We start from the raw sequence: 18,744 nt of genomic DNA on the forward strand, positions 1-18,744 counted from the left end.
TCCTCCCAACTACGTTCATTTCTACAGAGAAATAGTATATATGAACAATTTTAGTCAGGATTTAGGTCCCATCACAGTACAGAGACTGCATTCATCAGAGTTACAAATGACTTGCTCTTATCTTCTGATCACGGCTGCATTTCACTTCTGGTGCTTTTAGATCTTAGTGCTGCCTTTGACACAATAGATCACGACATTCTCTTGAATAGGCTGGAGAATTATGTTGGCATTTGTGGAGTTGCATTAGCATGGTTTAGGTCCTATTTAGCAGACCGCTACCACTTTGTCTATGTAAATGTGGAATTGTCAAACCAAACAAAAGTAAAGTATGGAGTGCCACAGGGATCAGTTTTAGGGCCTCTGCTTTTCTCCTTGTATATGCTTCCCCTGGGAGATATTATCAGGAATCGTGGAATAAGTTTCCACTGTTATGCCGACGATACCCAACTTTATATTTCTTCAAAACCTGATGAGATTTCACAATTCTCCAAATTAGCAGAGTGTATCAATGAAATAAAAGATTGGATGGCCAGAAATTTCCTTCTACTCAATTCCGACAAAACAAAGGGACTAATTATTGGACCAAAAACCTCTAAAAATAAGACACTAACATAAAATTTGACTCTCGATGGATGTACTGTTACATCATCTTCAACAGCAAAGAACTTAAGTGTTATATTTGATACCAATCTGTCCTTTGAAAATCGATTTACCAATGTTTGTAGAACAGCATTCTTCCACCTAAGAAATATTGCTAAGTTATGACACATGCTCTCTGTTGCTGATGCCAAAAAACTAATTCATGCATTCATGACCTCAAGATTAGATTATTGTAATGCATTACTGGGAGGATGTCCAGCAAGATCAATAAATAAACTTCAATTGGTTCAAAATGCAACAGCCAGAGTGCTAACAAGAACCATGAAATATGATCATATTAGCCTCATTTTATCGTCATTACATTGGCTACCTGTTAAATTTCGTATTAATTTTAAAATTCTGTTAACTACATACAAAGCTTTGAATGGTCTAGCTCCGCAGTACTTAAGTGATCGTCATGCTATATTCCATCATGTTCATTACGATTACAAAATTCTGGCCTGTTAATAGTTCCTAAAATATCAAAATCCACAAAAGGCGGTAGATCCTTTTCATATTTGGCTCCTAAACTATGGAATAGTCTCCCTAACACTGTTCGGGATGCAGACACACTCACTCAGTTTAAGTCTAGACTAAAGACTCATCTATTTAGCCAGGCATACTGTAAACCTAATTTATCCTTCAACTCACAATCAGGCTGCTTTAGTTAGGTCTGTCAGAACCAGAAACACTGATCGTGATCTATAAATCTGCAATAAATTAAATGGCATCTATGCTAATATTATTTTATTTGTTTCCCTGTCTCAACCTCGGGACTCCTATCCTGAGGTCACCAGAACTGGCCAGATCCAGCTCCGTTCCTGCTTGGTGTTGGACTCCACTGCTACGTGTCGCTGTGTGATGATGACTAATAGCAGCCGGTGCCAGCCAAACATCACTTCAGTCTATTACGATCAACTTCAGAGGATGAACTGATGCCAACTCCAACCATAAGACATGGGATACTTCATATGCCACTGCCTGAACCTTGGACTTTGATAGACCTCACCGAAATTACCGGCCAGTTGAACTGTGATGCACCTAACTGATCTCTGCCTGCATCACTTCGGTCTATTGATGGACTACACTCTTGAAATGGAATACATAGACTATCAATTAATTGCCAACAAAAGCCTTCATCAGCCAACTAACAAGGACAGTTGCATCTGAACTTCTGCAGTTAATCCAGGATGAACTTCAAAGACATTAGTCATTAATCTTACAGTTCATACAAAATCTTTGTTTTAAACACTGACCCTTAACACTTACTTAATTTAATCATTTTAAACCATGACTTGCACTATACATAACTAATATTGTCATTATATTCATGATGTTAGCCAGAGGGGAACTGGCCCCCACAGTGAGTCTGGTTTCTCCCAAGGTTATTTTTGTCCATTAACCAACATCTTATGGAGTTTTGTGTTCCTTGTCACCGTCGCCTTCGGCTTGCTCACTGGGGTTCTAAATACAATTATAATTTAATTACTTATTTTTAAACACAATTCACAATTGTATTTTATCAAACTACTCAATGATGACTCTAAGACATTATAGATATTATAGTTTTATCTTCTGTTAATGCCTGATCTTCTGTAAAGCTGCTTTGAAACGATGTGTGTTGTGAAAGGCGCTATACAAATAAAAATGACACCTGAGCTGCAGATGGCTGCGCTCAAATTATTCAAACTTGTACTTAGTTCAGGCTGTTTCCCTGACATCTGGAGTCAAGCACTTATTACACCAATTCACAAGAGTGGAGACAAATTGGACCCTAATAATTTCAGAGGCATTTGTGTGAGCATTAATCTGGGGAAGTTATTTAATTGTATTTTAAATAATAGAATTCTAAACTTCCTTAATGAGCACAGTGTCCTCAGCAAGAGTCAGATTGGCTTCCTTCCAAATCATAGAACTACGGACCACATTTACACCCTACACGCCCTAATCAATAAACACGTACACCAGAACAAAAAAAGGAAAACATTTGCGTGCTTTGTTGATTTAAAAAAAGCATTTGATTCTATTTGGCATGAGGACTATATTACAAATTGTTACAAAGTGGTGTAGGGGGTAATGTTTATGACATCATAAAATCAATGTATTCGGACAACACATGTGCAATAAGAATTGGCAACAAACAAACAGAGGTCTTCACCCAGAAGGGAGGAGTGCGGCAGGGCTGTAGTCCGAGTCCAACACTGTTCAACATTTACATTAATGGATTAGCGGTGCAGTTGGAACAGTCTACAGCCCCTGGACTCACTCTGCAAGACAAAGACATCAAGTTTTTGCTCTATGCAGATGACCTGGTGCTGCTGTCACCCACTCCACAGGGACTACAGCAACATCTGGACCTGCTGGAGAACTACTGCCAGAACTGGGCCCTGGCAGTAAACCTGAAGAAGACAAACATTATGGTCTTTCAGAAAAAGCCCAGATGTCATGAACACAGATACCAGTGTGTGAATATGTTTTATGTATATTACCCCAGTATGTCACCCAATTGTTCAACACAGTGACCTCAGTACATGTATGTGTATTAATTTATGTGTATGTAAACATGTCAGTGGTCTTCAGTTATTCAGCGGTTCTGATTTTGTATTTGTTAAATCGCTTAACTACATTTAATTATAGATTAACGTGTTGTTCTGTTTTTACACAACCTCTGCTTTGGCAATATTGTACTGTTTACAGTCATGCCAATGAACAGACAGACAGACAGATAGCACTGATTCTTGAGATAAGGGACAAAACATGTCTTACATACAAAAGTCATCTTTATTTTAAAAATCAAGAAATTCATAACAATAAAAATACTGTAAAAGTTAAATCTAAAGGAAATGTGTATACTCATGGCATTTTTTACTTATATTTTTAAATAATTTCATTAGAATTTTTTCAAATGCATGCTGTATACTTGGAAGCACATGTAACTTAACCTGTCCTCAGCAAGAGGTCACAATGTTAAACAGCTAAACAAAGTGTTTAAAAATGCAACAAATTCATAAATATAAATATCAAATGAAAGGTAGGATCTGTAAGATATCAAACAACACATTAAGAAAACTTTTAATTATATTTTCCATAAAAAACTGCCTATCAAAGTTGTGTCCTCACTTTGCGTCAACTCCGTCAGATTTCTTTTTAATCCTGAATAAATCAGAAAATGTCCTGGTCAGCTTTAACTCTGAGTACCCCTTTCCCACTTCCTGCTCATGGTGGATGCAACAGTAGGACACGTGGTCTGGTCAGTTTGATATTTTTCATATTTTAAACAAACAATGTATAAGTCTCTGCGGTCACAGCTTCAACTTATCAACTCCGTCATTCTCATTATTATAATTTCTGTTAAAATTATGGGATCAATTTAGGCATTTTAGTTTAGTTTATAGAGGCATCTTCAACTGGAGGGGGGGGGGGGGGGGGGGGGGAATGGCTCCAGTGTACAACACATGGTTAAGATGGAAAAATATTAAATTTTGTCAACTCAGTCAAAATTTTCAGAATAGTATGAAAACAGAAGAAAAAAAATAAATAAATAAATATTGAATGTATTTTATCACTAACACCTTTACTGAACAATATTATTAGATAATTAAAGACTTTACACTAGTTGGATGAATCATATGTTGTATAGGTTGTGTTTTTTATTTTGATGTTTATGACTCAATAAAAATGTTAATTGAAAAGGGTTAGTGTGGGGTTAAGGCATCTGCTGCCTCCCAGGAGCAAACCGAGGCTCCTTTGTACAACAGGCTCCATGACTTGGAGCGTCTGAGTGACGTCATCAGTGTGCGACTGGAAAGATGCAGGAGGGAAAGAAACGAGAGAAAGAAAAGAAACGGAGACAATCTGAGCGAGAATCCAGTGATGGAGAGAGAAAGAAGAGAAGAAACACTGAATCCAGCACAGAGGTGAGAGTCAGAGAGAGAGAAGATGAAGTTTAATACAGATCAGAGTAACAGTGTTGTTTTACTCAACAGATACAGACTGATGATCAGTAAAATAATGAATGTAAACAGCACTGTGTTATATTGTTTAGTGCAGAGAAAGAACAGACCTGACTCTTTTTAAACTAATGTCCAGAACATATTTTTCATGAATGACAGTATTTCCAGATAAAAGTGATATTTGCAGCTCAGATGAAAAGACCTCCATCTAATGTGTTTGCTACACATATGACATTCAAATGCACAGTTTTTGCATTCCTTTGTGTATTTTTGTTCTAAATGCGACGAATAATCACATTTTAATTTTGGACCGTGTCTGTGTAACTTCTGTGTATTAAAGGACCCCAGAGAGGAGACAGGACAGTCAGAAGTTCCTCAGGAGCCCAGTGATCTGGAGGAGGGCGGACTGGACCTGAACAAGTCTTTCAAACCCATCAGCGACTACATGCAGGACCGCAAAGAGATGCTGGAACAGTGTTTCCTCGTGCTGGGAGAGAATAAACTCAAGAAGATGCTTCCGGATGAACTGAAGGTACCTGAGGATCATAAAAGTCATTCGTAAGACTTGCTGTTCTTTAAGAGTATTTGTATTTCTCTAGTGTTGTGCCCACAGTAACATCTCATGTTAAACAAATGGACAAATAACCTTCATGTTGCATCTGGTTTGGCACTCAGTATAAGACAAAGAGAGTTTTAATAAGCGCTGTTGTTTCCTGCAGGACTGTTCTTTTCATGAGATTAAAAAACTGTGCTGGGATCAGTTACAGCAGCTTTCTGACTTTCATCTGCTGGAGATTTTGGAGGGTAATGTTCATCTCTACTTTGATTGTTTATCGATGTTAGTTTTGTGTTCTCAGACACAACTTCATTTCTTACATTACATTTCTGTGTCCTTGTTTTTCTTTCTTATCTTCAGACTGACTGAATAAACAATGTAGTCTCATGACAAACTCGTAATAATTCATACAAGTTAACCAGATGGCAAAAGCGTAAGATAACGGACTAGTTTGCTTGTGCAAAAAATGACAACTGTTTCACACTGCACATGAATGCACTACATCATCTTCTCGCTACACCAAACTTACACATCACGATAATCACGGTATTGAATAAGTTACAAAAATGGGTTGAAAGATAAACAAACTTTATTGTTGTTCTCTTAATAACAAGTTTAATTACTTTTTCAATACCAAAGTGGCCTTTTAAATTAACAGATAACAAAGAACTTTGAAAAGAACCCTGAACATTTAAAAACTAATTACACAAAAAATTTAATAATTACAAATATAGAAAGTAAACAAATATTTGCAAATAAAGTCAAATAGTCAGTCACCGTCTTAACCTCTCCTGTTATGTTTGGGGTCAAATTGATTAAAGTTTATTTTTTAAACTTGAATCTTTTGGACGTTTCCTGGACTTACTTGAAGAATACATAAATATGTACTTCACATGTTTCAGAGTTTTCAAAATCCCTGTAAACATTTTCACCATATCGATGATGTTTGGGGGTCATTTTGACCCAATCCTGTTAAACAGGTTTATATATAGATTATTTTTCTCTTCTGTTTTACCTTTTCTTGCTGACTCTCTCCCATGATATTGTAAACTTATAATGAAAGTATCCCCTGCTCTGAACATTGGGCTACAAGGGACTATTCTGAATTTGTAGAAATGCGTGCAATTTTGCCTACTTTTGAAAATATTAAATAGCACAAGGCCATTCAAAGTCCGAGGGTGAACCGTGGTGCTCAAAAGTGAAAGCGATCAGCAATGGAATCATTCGAGTTTGGGCGGGAGATTAATGTAAACACAGATAGTAGATACGAGTCGTGTCTTCAGTGAATTTAAACAGGTGAGACAAAAAATCGGATATGGTCAAAAGTTGGATCTGTGCATTAAGCCTTGCAGTGTAAACGCAGCATAATTTTATCGAGCCAGCTACTAGGCTACAACAATGCATGTTTTTTTTTGTTTTTTTTTCTGGATAGCAAGCCAGCTGCTAATATATAGCTAGGTGCTAGCTACAAATTTAATGACTGCAAGTTCACTCACACTGTATGTCAGTGTACAGTTGCGTTACATTACAACTTATATTGCGGGGTATTACTGGACCGGTATCATAAGCACATCAGATTTAAAAAAATAAATAAAACTATCATATGGCATCAGAGGACAGATATTTATTGCACAAATCATATGGATGTAACCACAAAAATAGTGCATGAATGTGTAAACAAGTGAACCATGCATTAATTGCAAACCACAACACACACATTTCAAACACTAGTGCTCAGAGCACCTCCTCAGATGGTTTCAGTTCGGTTCAACGTAAAATGTCTTTTGGAGCGTCCACATGTATACGCTTAAATTGCTCGCAGACCGCTGAGACAAACCAAAAGTGAAAAAACTCTTTGTCTTGTAATTGATGAATGTTTAATGATTTTTTTTTAAAAACATTTTTTGTGAAGGTAAAGAGTTAACAGTTACTGCAGCTGCTGACGAGAAGAAGAATTCTACAGACAGTCAGTGAGTAAAAAACACTTTTACAATCATAAAATTATCGTTCCTGTCTAATTAGTGTTATTCGTCTCAGCTCTAGAATGTTATACAACAAATCTCTAGATTAATGTTGAACAATCAGCATGTAGGAGTGAGTTTGTATTAAGTGTTTATTAACATGTGCAGGCAGGATAGTAACGTGGACTCCACTTCATCTCTGAGAGAAAATACTCAAACAGAAGAAAAACAAGGTAAATAATTCAATATTTATTCAATAAACATTTTGTAGGCAGTAAGTTTCAGAAAAGAAATGTTTGATTGACTCAGGTGCGGGTTCTGGAGAGGACAGTGATGTTCTGAGCATCAACGCAGATATTGACGACAGTGACATTGAAGGTCACAAAGATGTCAAACCTGAAGAAATGGCATCCAGAGAGGAAGCTCTGCCCCCCACCGTACCCGTCCAATCAGCTGAGCCGAAGGTGGAGCTTCAGCAGGACATCGACAGAAGCGTCAGTGAGATTTTGGCTTTGACCTCCACTGAAACCAGCAAAGATCTGCCGGGAGCATCGCTGGAGAAACCAGCCAGCCCAGAAACAGCTGCTGTCGCTCCAAAAGAGCAGCCGTCTGTTCAGCAGCTGGAGTTACTGGAGCTGGAAATGAGAGCCAGAGCCATTAAAGCGCTCATGAAAGCCAGTGAGATCAAGAAACACATGGACAGCCAACTACACTGAAGGTGGACAGAGGTCATTTAGACTCAAAACTTGCTGAATGTTCCTGTTCGTCTTCAATCATACTTTTATTTCCAAAAATTCAAGCTTGAGAAAGTTTTTTTCTCAAGAGACTGATTCGATATGTCCTTAGAAATTTAGCAAATTCCTTTTTATTCTACTGTTAAATCTGGTAGATTTATGTTTATCCAATAAAATCTTTGTGTTTGCTAGCATTAAATGTTTGTAATGCCTAAATGGGTTTAGCACCCTGCGCTTTGTGTACTCACGAAAATAGAGCCCTCAATGTCAAATGTTAAAAAAAAAGTCCATAAATTAATAGATAAAATAGATCTTTTCCAACTGTAGTTGTGTGAAAATTTCAATTATTTTTACAAATAAATCTTACATTTATACGTAGTTGTTTAGCACATGATTTTGTCAAAACAGATTACAAATGAAGGATGCTACAAAGCAAGCAATTCACAAAAGAAGGATACATGCAAACAGTGCACATACAAACTCATCTGATTGTTGGGGTTAATTTTTAACAAACACATACGTGTCTTCTTCCACCAGCACATATTCAAATTCTGCTCCATAGAACCAAATACACATTTTATTATTTTTTTTATCAGTGATGACGCATATGTAAGAAATACGTAAATTAGGGGAATAAATTCAAATGTGATACAGACGCACACAGGTGAGAGAACAATGTCAGTATTTGTCATCATGTGTTTTTATGAGTGTAAAAGAACAAACTGAAGATGGGAGGAGCTGAAGAGGAGGACGTGATGAAGATCAAACCCATAATATCCATCTGTTCTAATGATTTAACATTCAAGACAGAAATGGATGGAAACTAATGGTGAGAAACTCTCATTCTCAGTCCTTCAGTCAGGACTGTCCTATTGTGACTTTTATTCATTATTGTCATTTATTTAGCAATATTTGTACATGGTTTTGTGGATTATATGTGGATTTTCTTCCTTCATATCAGAGCTTGGTATTGTTTGTTTCGCTCAGAAATGGAGGTTATTGCATTTCTATCTCTTCTTATCACAGGTGAGTGTGTATTTATGTGAAAAAGTCCCATTATTATCTGCCTTGTGAATTGTGTGAATTTATCTCATTCACTGGGTGCTAATGGCACTGGCTGCACAACATGGCAATTCAAACACAAATAGACCTTATGCAGTAGCGTTCTCTATGATTTTTTACATGAATGAAAACAAGGCTATGAGGTTTAGACTACAGTCTCCTCAATGGCATCCACTGTATAAAGCTCCTCGATCACATCTACAGTAATTTTTTGTATACTGAAATTTTTTGGAAAGATGTCCCCCCCCCACCCAAAGCCTCGTTGTCATGAGGTACATAGGCCTTTTTACAAGAATCAGAAATTACATCAATGCAGGGTTCATTAGCAGGAATATTAATTACAAATGAAATCCAATGTCTCTTTGAACCTTGTATTAAACTCACAGAAATGTTAAATACAGTATAAATTAAGTAATGAAACCATGTCATCCTGTAAGGAATTGTGCAATGAACAATGCATTTAACCCTTGTGTTCACTACCTCATTGTTTGAGTTCACAGTGACCCCAACGATTAAAATGTGAAAATAATCATTTGAATTATAAAATACACCTGTTTTTCCCTGTTAATATATATACACACACATATACACAGTGGATATAAAAAGTCTACACACCCCTGTTAAAACAGCAGGTATTTGTGATGTAAAAAAATTAAACACATAAATCATATCAGAATTTTTGCACCATTAATGTAAAAATTACGACCTATTCAATGCCACTGAAAACCAAACTGACACATTTCAGAGAAAAAAAAAAAACTTAGAATAACCTAACTGCACAAGTGTACACATCCCTGAACTAATACTTAGTTGAAGCATCCTTTGATTTTATTACAGCACTCAGTCTGTTTGGATAAGAGTCTATTAGCTTGGCACATCTTTTCCCACTCTTCTTTGCAAAAACATTCCAGATCTGTCAAATTGCGAGGGCATCTCCTGTGTAGGGCCCTCTTCAGGTCCCCCCACATATTTTCTATAATATTCAGGTCTGGGCTCTGGCTGGGCCATTCCAAAACATTAATCTTTTTTGCTGAAGCCATTCTTTTGTTGATTTGGATGTGTGCTTTGGATCGTTGTCATGCTGAAAGGTGAAAGATACCTTGACTGGTACTTGGAGCTATTCATGATTCCCTCCACCTTCACTAAAGCCCCAGTTCCAGCTGAAGAAAAGCAGCCCCAAAGCATGATGCTGCCACCACCATGCTTCACCGTGGGTATGGTGTTCTTTTGCTGATGTGCTGTTTGTTTTTGCACCAAACATACCTTTTACAATTTTGGGCAAAAAGTTCAATCTTGGTCTCATCAGACCATAACACATTTTTCCACATGGTTTTGGGAGACAGGATATATGTTTTTGCCGGGCTAGATTGTTTTTGTTTTTTTTTTTGTCAGGAAAGGCTTGGTCTTGCCACCCTGCCCCATAGCCCAGACAGATGAAGAATACGGGAGATAGTTGTCACATATAGGGAGCAACCAGTACTTGCCAGAAAGAGCTGCAGCTCCTTTAATGTTGCTGTAGGCCTCTTGGCAGCCTCCCTGACCAGTTTTCTCTTTGTCTTCTCATCAATTTTGGAGGGACGTCCTGTTCATGATAATGTCTCTGTTGTGCCATACTTTCTCCACTTGTTGATGACTGTCTTCACTGTGTTCCATTGGTATATCTAATGCCTTGGAAAAAAATGTGTAGCCCTCACCTGAGCGATACCTTTCAACAGTGAGATGCCGTTGATGCTTTGTAAGCTCATTGTGGCCCATGGCTCTTGTAGTATCATGCAACAAAGATGTCAGAAAAATCCTACAAGAACAGCTGAGATTTATTTGGAGTTAATCAGAGTCACTTCAGGTGAAGACAGGTGTGTACTGTTTCACATGAGCTTGATTGGTTGATTCTGAACACAGCCACATACCCAATTATAAAAGGGTGTGCACACTTATGCAGTTATTCTAAGTTGCATATTTTGTAATTTTTACATTAAAGGTGCAAAATGTCTGATATGATTTATCTTTGTTTCATTTTTTACATCACAAAAACCTGCTGTTTTAACAGGGGCATGTAGACTTTTTATATCCACTGCACAGTTGAAGTCAGAAGTTTCACAGAAGGTAAACACAAGCCAAATACATTTAAACTCAGTTTTTCACAATTCCTGACATTTAATTGTAGAAAACATTCCCTGTCTTAGGTCAGTTAGGATCACTACTTTATTTTAAGAATGTGAAATGTCAGAATAATAGTAGAGAGAATTATTTATTTCAGCTTTTATTTCTTTCATCACATTCCCAGTGGGTCAGAAGTTTACATACACTTTGTTAGTATTTGGTAGCATTGCCTTTAAATTGTTTAACCTGGGTCAAATGTTTTGGGTATCCTTCCACAAGCTTTAAAAGTTGCTGGAATTCTGGCAAATGTTTTGGGTAGCCTTCCACAAGCTTCTCACAATAAGTTGCTGGAATTCTGGCCCATTCCTCCACACAGAACTGGTGTAACTGAGTCAGGTTTGTAGGCCTCCTTGCTTGCACACGCTTTTTCAGTTCTGCCCACAAATTTTCTATCGGACTGAGGTCAGGGCTTTGTGATGGCCACTCCAATACCTTGACTTTGTTGTGTTTAAGCCATTTTGTCACAACTTTGGAGGTATGCTTGGGGTCAGTGTCCATTTGGGAGACCCATTGTTACCCACGCAACCGAGCTTTAACTTCCTGGCTGTTGTCTTGAGATGTTGCTTCAATATATCCACATAATTTTCCTCATGATTCCATCTATTTTGTGAAATTCACCCCCACAACATGATGCTGCCATCCCCATGCTTCATGGTTGGGATGGTGTTCTTCAGCTTGCAAGCCTCATCCTTTTTCTAGAGACTGTTGTGTGTGAAAATCCCAGGAGATCAGCAGTAACAGAAATAGTCAAACCAGCCCGTCTGGCATCAAAAATCATTCATGTGATTATCTAATCAGCCAATCGTTTGGCAGCAGTGCAGTGCATAAAATCGAGCAGATACGGGTCAGGAGCTTCAGTTAATGTTCATATCAACCATCAGAATGGGGAAAAAATGTGATCTCAGTGATTTCGATCATGGCATGATTGTTGGTGCCAGGCGGGCTGGTTTGAGTATTTCTGTAACTGCTGATCTCCTGGTATTTTCACACACAACAGTCTCTAGAGTTTACTCAGAATGGTGCCAAAAACCAAAATCATCCAGTGAGCGGCAGTTCTGTGGACAGAAACGTCTTGTTGATGAGAGAGGTCAACAGAGAATGGCCAGACTGGTTCGAACTGACAAAGTCTACGGTAACTCAGATAACCACTCTGTACAATTGTGGTGAGAAGAATATCATCTCTGAATGCTCTTCTGAGATGCTGGTTGGTGCTGTTTTGGTGGCACGAGAGGGACCTACACAATATTAGGCAGGTGGTTTTAATGTTGTGGTTGATCGGTATGTGTATATATACAGATGAGCCAAAACATTATGACCCCTCATGTCAAGGTCTGTGTAGATGGTATGTTGAATGCAGGAGAAATGGGCAGGTGTAAAGACCTGAGCGACTTCGACAAGGGCCAAACTGTTATGGCCAGATGACTGGGTCAGAGCATCTCTGAAATTGCAAGTCTTGTGGGGTGCTCCCGGTCAGCAGTGGTGAGTACCTACCGACAGTGGTCTGAGGAGGGACAAACCGGCGACAGGGTGTTAGGCAGCCAAGGCTCATCGATGTGCAAGGGCAACAAAGGTTATCCCGTCTGGTCCGAACCGACAGAAGGTCTACTGTGGCACAAGTCACAGAAAATTGTACTGATGGTTACAGGAGGAATGTGTCACAACACACAGTTCATCGCAACCTGCTGCATATGGGGTTGCGTAGCCGCAGAACAGTCAGAGTGCCCATGATGACCCCTGTCCACTGTCAAAAGCGCCTATAATGGGCACGCAAATGTCAGAACTGGACCTTGGAGCAGTGGAAGAAGGTTTCCCTATTTGTGGTTTGTCCCTCCTCTGACCATTGTCGGTAGGTACTCATCACTGCTGACAAGGAGCACCCCACAATTCTTGCCATTTCAGAGATGATCTGACCCAGTCGTCTGGCCATAATAGTTTGGCCCTTGTCAAAGTCACTCAGGTCTTTACTCCTGCCCATTTCTCCTGCATTCAACATAGTGACTTAGAGAACTGATTGTTCGCTTACCATCTAATCTACCCAGAATTTGACATGTGGCCTTGTTAGAAAATGATCAACGTCATTCGCTTTTCCCCTGTGAGTGGACATAATATTTTGACTCATCGGTGTAAGTGTACATGGTGTGAGTGATCAGACTTGATTTTTCCTGTCCTGCAGCTCATTCTGGAGCTTTAGGTGTGCGAGGGAGGAGAGCTTGCTGCCTATGATTTTATTTGCACATCACACAACACGCACAATAAATGAGTTATTTATTAATAGTGTAACAGCTGGAATATCCCAGTGAATATGCTGGATTCAGATGCTTTATGCCTTCCTCATCTTAATTAGAGCTCTGTAGAGTCTGCAACAAAGCTTAAAGTCAGATTAAACATTTAACCACTATTTAAGTTAAAGTGAGAAATGCGGAAGTGTGGAATCGGATTAAAACTAAAATAATAAATAAATAACTACAATTTGAATGTTGTAAAGAGAAGTGGCCTCAAGCTTAAGGCATCTATATTGGTATTTTAGCTTGAATGAACCCAGTTTGAATCCAGTTTATGGAATTTTATGCCAGTATTTATACACTGATGTATAAACTGTATAGCATTATTTACACCAGGGATGGGCAACTTTGAAGGGGGCATACAAATCCGCACTCTAAAAGAACATTGCATTAGTTGTGCATAGATTACCCACAATAATGAGGAAATTGAGTAAAGGTGTGAACATTGTTTAAGATTTTGTTACCTGTATTAACATTTTTATTTAACAATATTTATAAAAACTAATATAATTATTTTGTAACTTGCGTTTTTACTAAAACAAAAAATCAATCTTCAGTCTTGTCTGACGGGCCGTATTCAACAATACAGAGGGCCGTCAGTTGCCCATCCCTGATTTACACTTCGTAAACCTCCTCTACCTTCATTTGCAAGTAGCCTCTGCTTTTTTATGTTTCTCTCAGCTGTCTTCAGTTTATCTGCATGTGTTCCACATCATTATCACTTTGTGAATATGAATTTGACCTGGACTGAAGCTCAGAGATACTGCAGAGAGAATTACACAGATCTGGCCACCATCAACAACAAGAATGACATAGAAGAGCTGCTGAAGAGTGTGAATGATGATCAGGTTCAGTATGTCTGGATTGGGCTGCAGAAGACAGTCAGTTATAAATGGAAGTGGTCTCTGGGTGACCCTGCGTTCTACACAGGAAATGATTCACAGTATCGCAACTGGGCACAGGGACAACCAAATGGTGATGATGACTGTAGTAACATGAATCCTGGACAATGGAATGATTATGAATGTAATAACAGCTTACCTTTCATGTGTTACAGAGGTGAGTGCAGCAGTCTGTGGAGTAAATGTGTGCTGTATCTCTCTCTTAAACATTGCTATTTTCTTTATATTTTCTTTTTTCTTGAATACAATGAAAAAAACAAAAAAGAGCAGTAACAAATATAATGTATGAAATGATCATTAAACTTTATGTATTACTTTATTATTTCATTTGTCTATTAATTGTAAATCAATAGCAGTGAGACCTTTTTATTTTCTCATAAAGACAGCAGTAAAGAATACATCGCTGTAAATCAGACCATGACTTGGAGAGCTGCTCAGAATCACTGCAGGGAGTTTTACACAGATCTGGTCAGTGTGAGGAACCAGCCTGAGAATCAACAGATTGAGAAGATCAGGAATGATGCACACATTACATCTGGAGTCTGGATCGGTCTGTTCAGAGACTCATGGGAGTGGTCAGATCAGAGTAACTCCTCATTCAGAAACTGGAGGACAGGTGTACCTGATAATGATGGGGGGAATGAAAACTGTGCAGTGGTTTGGGTCAATACAGACCATGGACAATGGGGGTACAGGACTTGTAGTTTCAAATATCCCTTTGTCTGCCATGAAGGTGAGTAGATTCTCTATTCAACAGCATTAAATAGCATCTGCAAGTATAATATATGTTTGCATAATGATTTTAATCCATCTTCATCTCACCTCTATATTTTGTTTTTGGTCTGTTTTGTGTCCAGATAAACTGGTTTTGATTAAGCAGAATCTGAGCTGGCCAGAAGCTCTGAAATACTGCAGAGAGAATCATGTGGATCTGGTGTCAGTTCACTCTGAGCAGATTCAGCGTCGGGTGATGAATGTGGTTCAAAAGGCTTCCACTGCTGAAGTGTGGTTGGGTCTACGTCACTCCTGCACTATGGGCATCTGGTTCTGGGTGAATGGAGAGATCTTGTGCAATCAGAACTGGGCTGCAGGTCACAGGACAGGAGTGGACTGCAGGGATGGACCGAGAGTTGGAGCAGTTCAGTCTGGAGGAGATCATCGCTGGGTCAGACTTCCACAAACTCACAAACTCAACTTCATCTGCACCAACTATGAAGGTGAGAGAGAGGAAGCTTTTAGGTTTTTCTCTGCATACCTTAATTTTTTTAAACTTGTTTCCCTCTTTTTTCTTTGTGTGAAGACTGAAACAGGATCATCATCATCTGTAGTCAGTGGAGTCAGAATTTCACCACTTGATGTTTCATTTAAAACTTCTGTTTCTTCTTTTTTTTCCATGACAATGTATGACACTGTATGACCATGTAAACTTAAAATGTCAAATTTCTCTGTAAGTAGTTCTATGTTATTGAAGTCCTGAAATGATTCATGTTATCAGAATACAGGTTCTGTTCTGATGATTCAGATTCACTGATAAAATGATGCATACAAACATTTACACTCTTAAATTTAGCTTTGCTTTACTATTTTATTTTACTTTTGGACATGTCATTTAGTATAACTATGAACGTGAACTGTCTGTTTTAAAGTGTTTTTAAAATTTCATTTTCTTCTTGTTTTTCAACAAGGTGAAATAATTTAATCAGGCACTTGTTGGGTAACCTTTGCTTTACACAGTACTTATTTGTATTTCTCAGAAAATAAAGCTTTTGAAAATGTAATTTGAGAAAATGTGTTATATTGTTGTCATATGTCTTGAACATGACACCCTGTTGAATTTGAGAGTTTAAAACAAGAAACATTGTGATTTGTGTCAGTCATTGACACAAAGATTGTATAATATGCAGCAAAGATTGTATAATATTCTTAAAGCATTATTTAATCATATGCCTCTATTTAAATAATGTAAAATGTTAAATTAATGCTATAATAAGGTTCATTTATTTGTAAAAAAAAAAAAAAATATTACTGTACAAAATTCCATATTGCATAAAATGTCTTTAAAATCAAGCATGAAATCTATAAATATTTCCATTAACTGCAAAGACCCAACAAAATGGAAAATCAATGACTTGACATTGGCTGAGTAGGAATATTTTAAATTTTGCAAATGTATAAATAACAGCAAAAACGTAATTTACCAGCCTAACACAGGGAACAAACACTGACCCAAATATTGTAGTAGTATTAGCTATATTACCAAGCGACAGATAAACTTTAACCAAAAAAAATCATACAGCTTGACTGGATGGTTTCTAATGTTAATTACAAACTGTATGGGAAGCATTTTCTTACTCCTAGATATTCATAAACATAAATTGATAAGCATATATGTGTTGCTATCCAACTATATGCGTGATTATATGGTTGTTTTATTATTTGCAATTAGCATTTGCTTGTTTTTTTAGAACTGACCAGCAACCGGTTTAGGGGTCATGACCCACCAGTTTAGAATCACTGATTTATGTAATTTATATTCTACAAAGACTTTTTATCTTTATATATTCTATGAAGTAGTTTCTATAAATGTTTACATGTATACACAACCACCACACACAAATGCTCATGTAAACTAGCTCACCTTCTGCATGAATTTATGGGGATGAAGGTTTCAACTATACATTGTTGAGCCAAAACATTATGACCAAATGCCTAATATGCTGTTGGTCCTCCGCATGCCACCAATCCAGCGCCAACCCGCCAAGGCATGGACTCTACGAGACCCCTGAAGGAGTCCTGTGGTATCTGCCACCAAGACATTAGCAGTAGATCCTTCAAGTCCTGTAAGTTGTGAGGTGGAGCTGCCGTGGATCGGACTTGTTGGTCCAGCACTTCCCACAGATTCTCAATCGGATTGAGATCTGGGGAATTTGGAAGCCAGGGCAACACCTTGAACTCTTCATCATGTTCCTCAAACCATTCCCGAACAATGTGTGCAGTGTGGCAGGGTGCATTATCCTGCTGAAAGAGGCCACTACCATCAAGGGATACCATTGCCATGAAGGGGTGTACCTGGTCTGCAATGATGTTTAGGTAGGTGGCACGTGTCAAATTGACGTCCACATGATTGGCTGGACCCAGGGTTTCCCAGCAGAACATTGCACTGTCGCAGGGTTGTCGTTCGTCCCTCCTAGACCACTGTCGGTAGGTTCTCACCACTGCTGACCAGGAGCACCCCACAAGCCTTGCCGTTTCAGAGATGCTCTGACCCAGTCATCTGGCCAAACAATTTGGCCCTTTTCAAAGTCACTCAGGTCTTTACTCTTGCAAATTTCTCCTGCATTCAGCACGTTGACTACAAGAAATGTTTGTTCACTTACCATCAAATCTACCTAAACCTTGGCATGTGGCCTTGTTAGGAGATGATCAATGTTATTCGCTTCACCTGTGAGGGGTCATAATGTTTTGGCTGATCTGTGTAAATAATGCTTATGATGAATGCAACATAAATGAAAGAACAAACAAAACTGTAAGAATCACATCCACTAACATTACAAAATGCAGTATTTTCTTTTACACCTTCTTAAACAAGTCTGCATTTATGAGACTCTGTAAGTAATGGCCAATGATCAATGATTTTGCACTGTTTCAGAATGCTTTTCCAGCAAATGGTGATACTCTTGTAAATTACATTACCAGAATGATCTTGCATTCTAGCAGAGGTGCGTAGAGTAGCCAAAAACTGTACTCAAGTAAAAGTACTTAAAAAAATTTGTTACTTGTTACTTTCACAAATGACATAATGGACATTAACTCCCCATTACATAATACACACATGTATTACAGAATTATTTTTATTATTAATGGAAATTATGTCATCATTCACCATCATGTTGTTCCAAACCCGTGTGACTTTCTTTCTTCCATGCAACACATTAAGGAGATTTTAAACAGAATGCTAGCCGTGGTAACTATCTACTTTCAGTGAATGTGTTTTTGTTTTCTGTATATTTTGAAAGTGAATGGTGACCGAGACTGTCAGTCCCTAACATTCTGTCTAATATCTTTTGTGTTCCACAGAATACAGAAGGTCACACGGGTTTGAAACAACATGAGGGTAGGGAAATGATGACAATATTAAATTATGGCTGAGTTATCACTTTAAAGGGATAGTTCACCCAAAAATTAAAATTCTCTCATCATTTACTCACCCTCATGCCATCCCAGATGTGTATGACTTCCTTTTTTCTGCAGAACACAAATTATGATTTTTAGAAGAATATTTCAGCTCTGTAGGTCAGTACAATGAAAGTGAATGGGTGCCAAAATGCAAATGCAGGCACCATAAAAGTAATCTATATGACTCCAGTAGTTAAATACATATCTTCAGAAATGATATGATAGGTGTGGGTGAGAAACAGATCAGTCATTGGTTTTGCTAGAAGTTCTTATCCCAGCCCAACAGGGGGCGATATGCAGAGAAGAATGTGAATCACCA

General features: G+C 38.1%; 2 protein-coding genes across 4 annotated transcripts; both read left to right on the forward strand.

Annotated features, from left to right (window-relative positions):
• The first annotated feature begins 4,428 nt into the window (after window positions 1-4,428).
• On the forward strand, window positions 4,429-8,139 carry LOC127456234 (caspase activity and apoptosis inhibitor 1). The gene is made up of 6 exons (XM_051724626.1): window positions 4,429-4,556; window positions 4,933-5,124; window positions 5,312-5,396; window positions 7,061-7,118; window positions 7,278-7,342; window positions 7,419-8,139. The coding sequence occupies exons 1-6, from the start codon at window positions 4,449-4,451 to the stop codon at window positions 7,823-7,825; spliced, it is 915 nt and encodes a 304-aa protein (XP_051580586.1). The 5' UTR covers window positions 4,429-4,448; the 3' UTR covers window positions 7,826-8,139.
• A 239-nt stretch (window positions 8,140-8,378) lies between these two features.
• LOC127456152 (C-type mannose receptor 2-like) lies at window positions 8,379-16,024 on the forward strand. 3 transcript variants are annotated; one of them, XM_051724503.1, is made up of 6 exons: window positions 8,605-8,672; window positions 8,805-8,869; window positions 14,029-14,406; window positions 14,632-14,982; window positions 15,107-15,466; window positions 15,550-16,024. In XM_051724503.1, the coding sequence occupies exons 2-6, from the start codon at window positions 8,833-8,835 to the stop codon at window positions 15,552-15,554; spliced, it is 1,131 nt and encodes a 376-aa protein (XP_051580463.1). In that variant the 5' UTR covers window positions 8,605-8,672; window positions 8,805-8,832; the 3' UTR covers window positions 15,555-16,024. The 3 variants fall into 3 exon arrangements, with proteins under 3 accessions (XP_051580472.1, XP_051580463.1, XP_051580455.1); XM_051724512.1 differs by lacking the exon at window positions 8,805-8,869 and having other exon boundaries at window positions 8,379-8,672; XM_051724495.1 differs by lacking the exon at window positions 8,605-8,672 and having other exon boundaries at window positions 8,713-8,869.
• The last annotated feature ends 2,720 nt before the right edge of the window (window positions 16,025-18,744 follow it).

The sequence above is a fragment of the Myxocyprinus asiaticus genome, chromosome 2, assembly GCF_019703515.2.
Source record: "Myxocyprinus asiaticus isolate MX2 ecotype Aquarium Trade chromosome 2, UBuf_Myxa_2, whole genome shotgun sequence".
In the NCBI taxonomy this organism is placed as follows: domain Eukaryota; kingdom Metazoa; phylum Chordata; class Actinopteri; order Cypriniformes; family Catostomidae; genus Myxocyprinus; species Myxocyprinus asiaticus.

Excerpts from the sequence above, each read along its gene's own strand:
- LOC127456234 (XM_051724626.1), top strand. The coding sequence starts at position 4,449 with ATGCAGGAGGGAAAGAAACGAGAGAAAGAAAAGAAACGGAGACAATCT. Across the intron at positions 4,557-4,932 it reads ACACTGAATCCAGCACAGAG|GACCCCAGAGAGGAGACAGG; the intron begins GTGAGAGTCAGA and ends TGTGTATTAAAG. Across the intron at positions 7,343-7,418 it reads TCAAACAGAAGAAAAACAAG|GTGCGGGTTCTGGAGAGGAC; the intron begins GTAAATAATTCA and ends TGATTGACTCAG.
- LOC127456152 (XM_051724495.1), top strand. The coding sequence starts at position 8,779 with ATGTGGATTTTCTTCCTTCATATCAGAGCTTGGTATTGTTTGTTTCGC. Across the intron at positions 8,870-14,028 it reads TCTATCTCTTCTTATCACAG|CTGTCTTCAGTTTATCTGCA; the intron begins GTGAGTGTGTAT and ends TGTTTCTCTCAG. Across the intron at positions 14,407-14,631 it reads ACCTTTCATGTGTTACAGAG|ACAGCAGTAAAGAATACATC; the intron begins GTGAGTGCAGCA and ends TTTCTCATAAAG.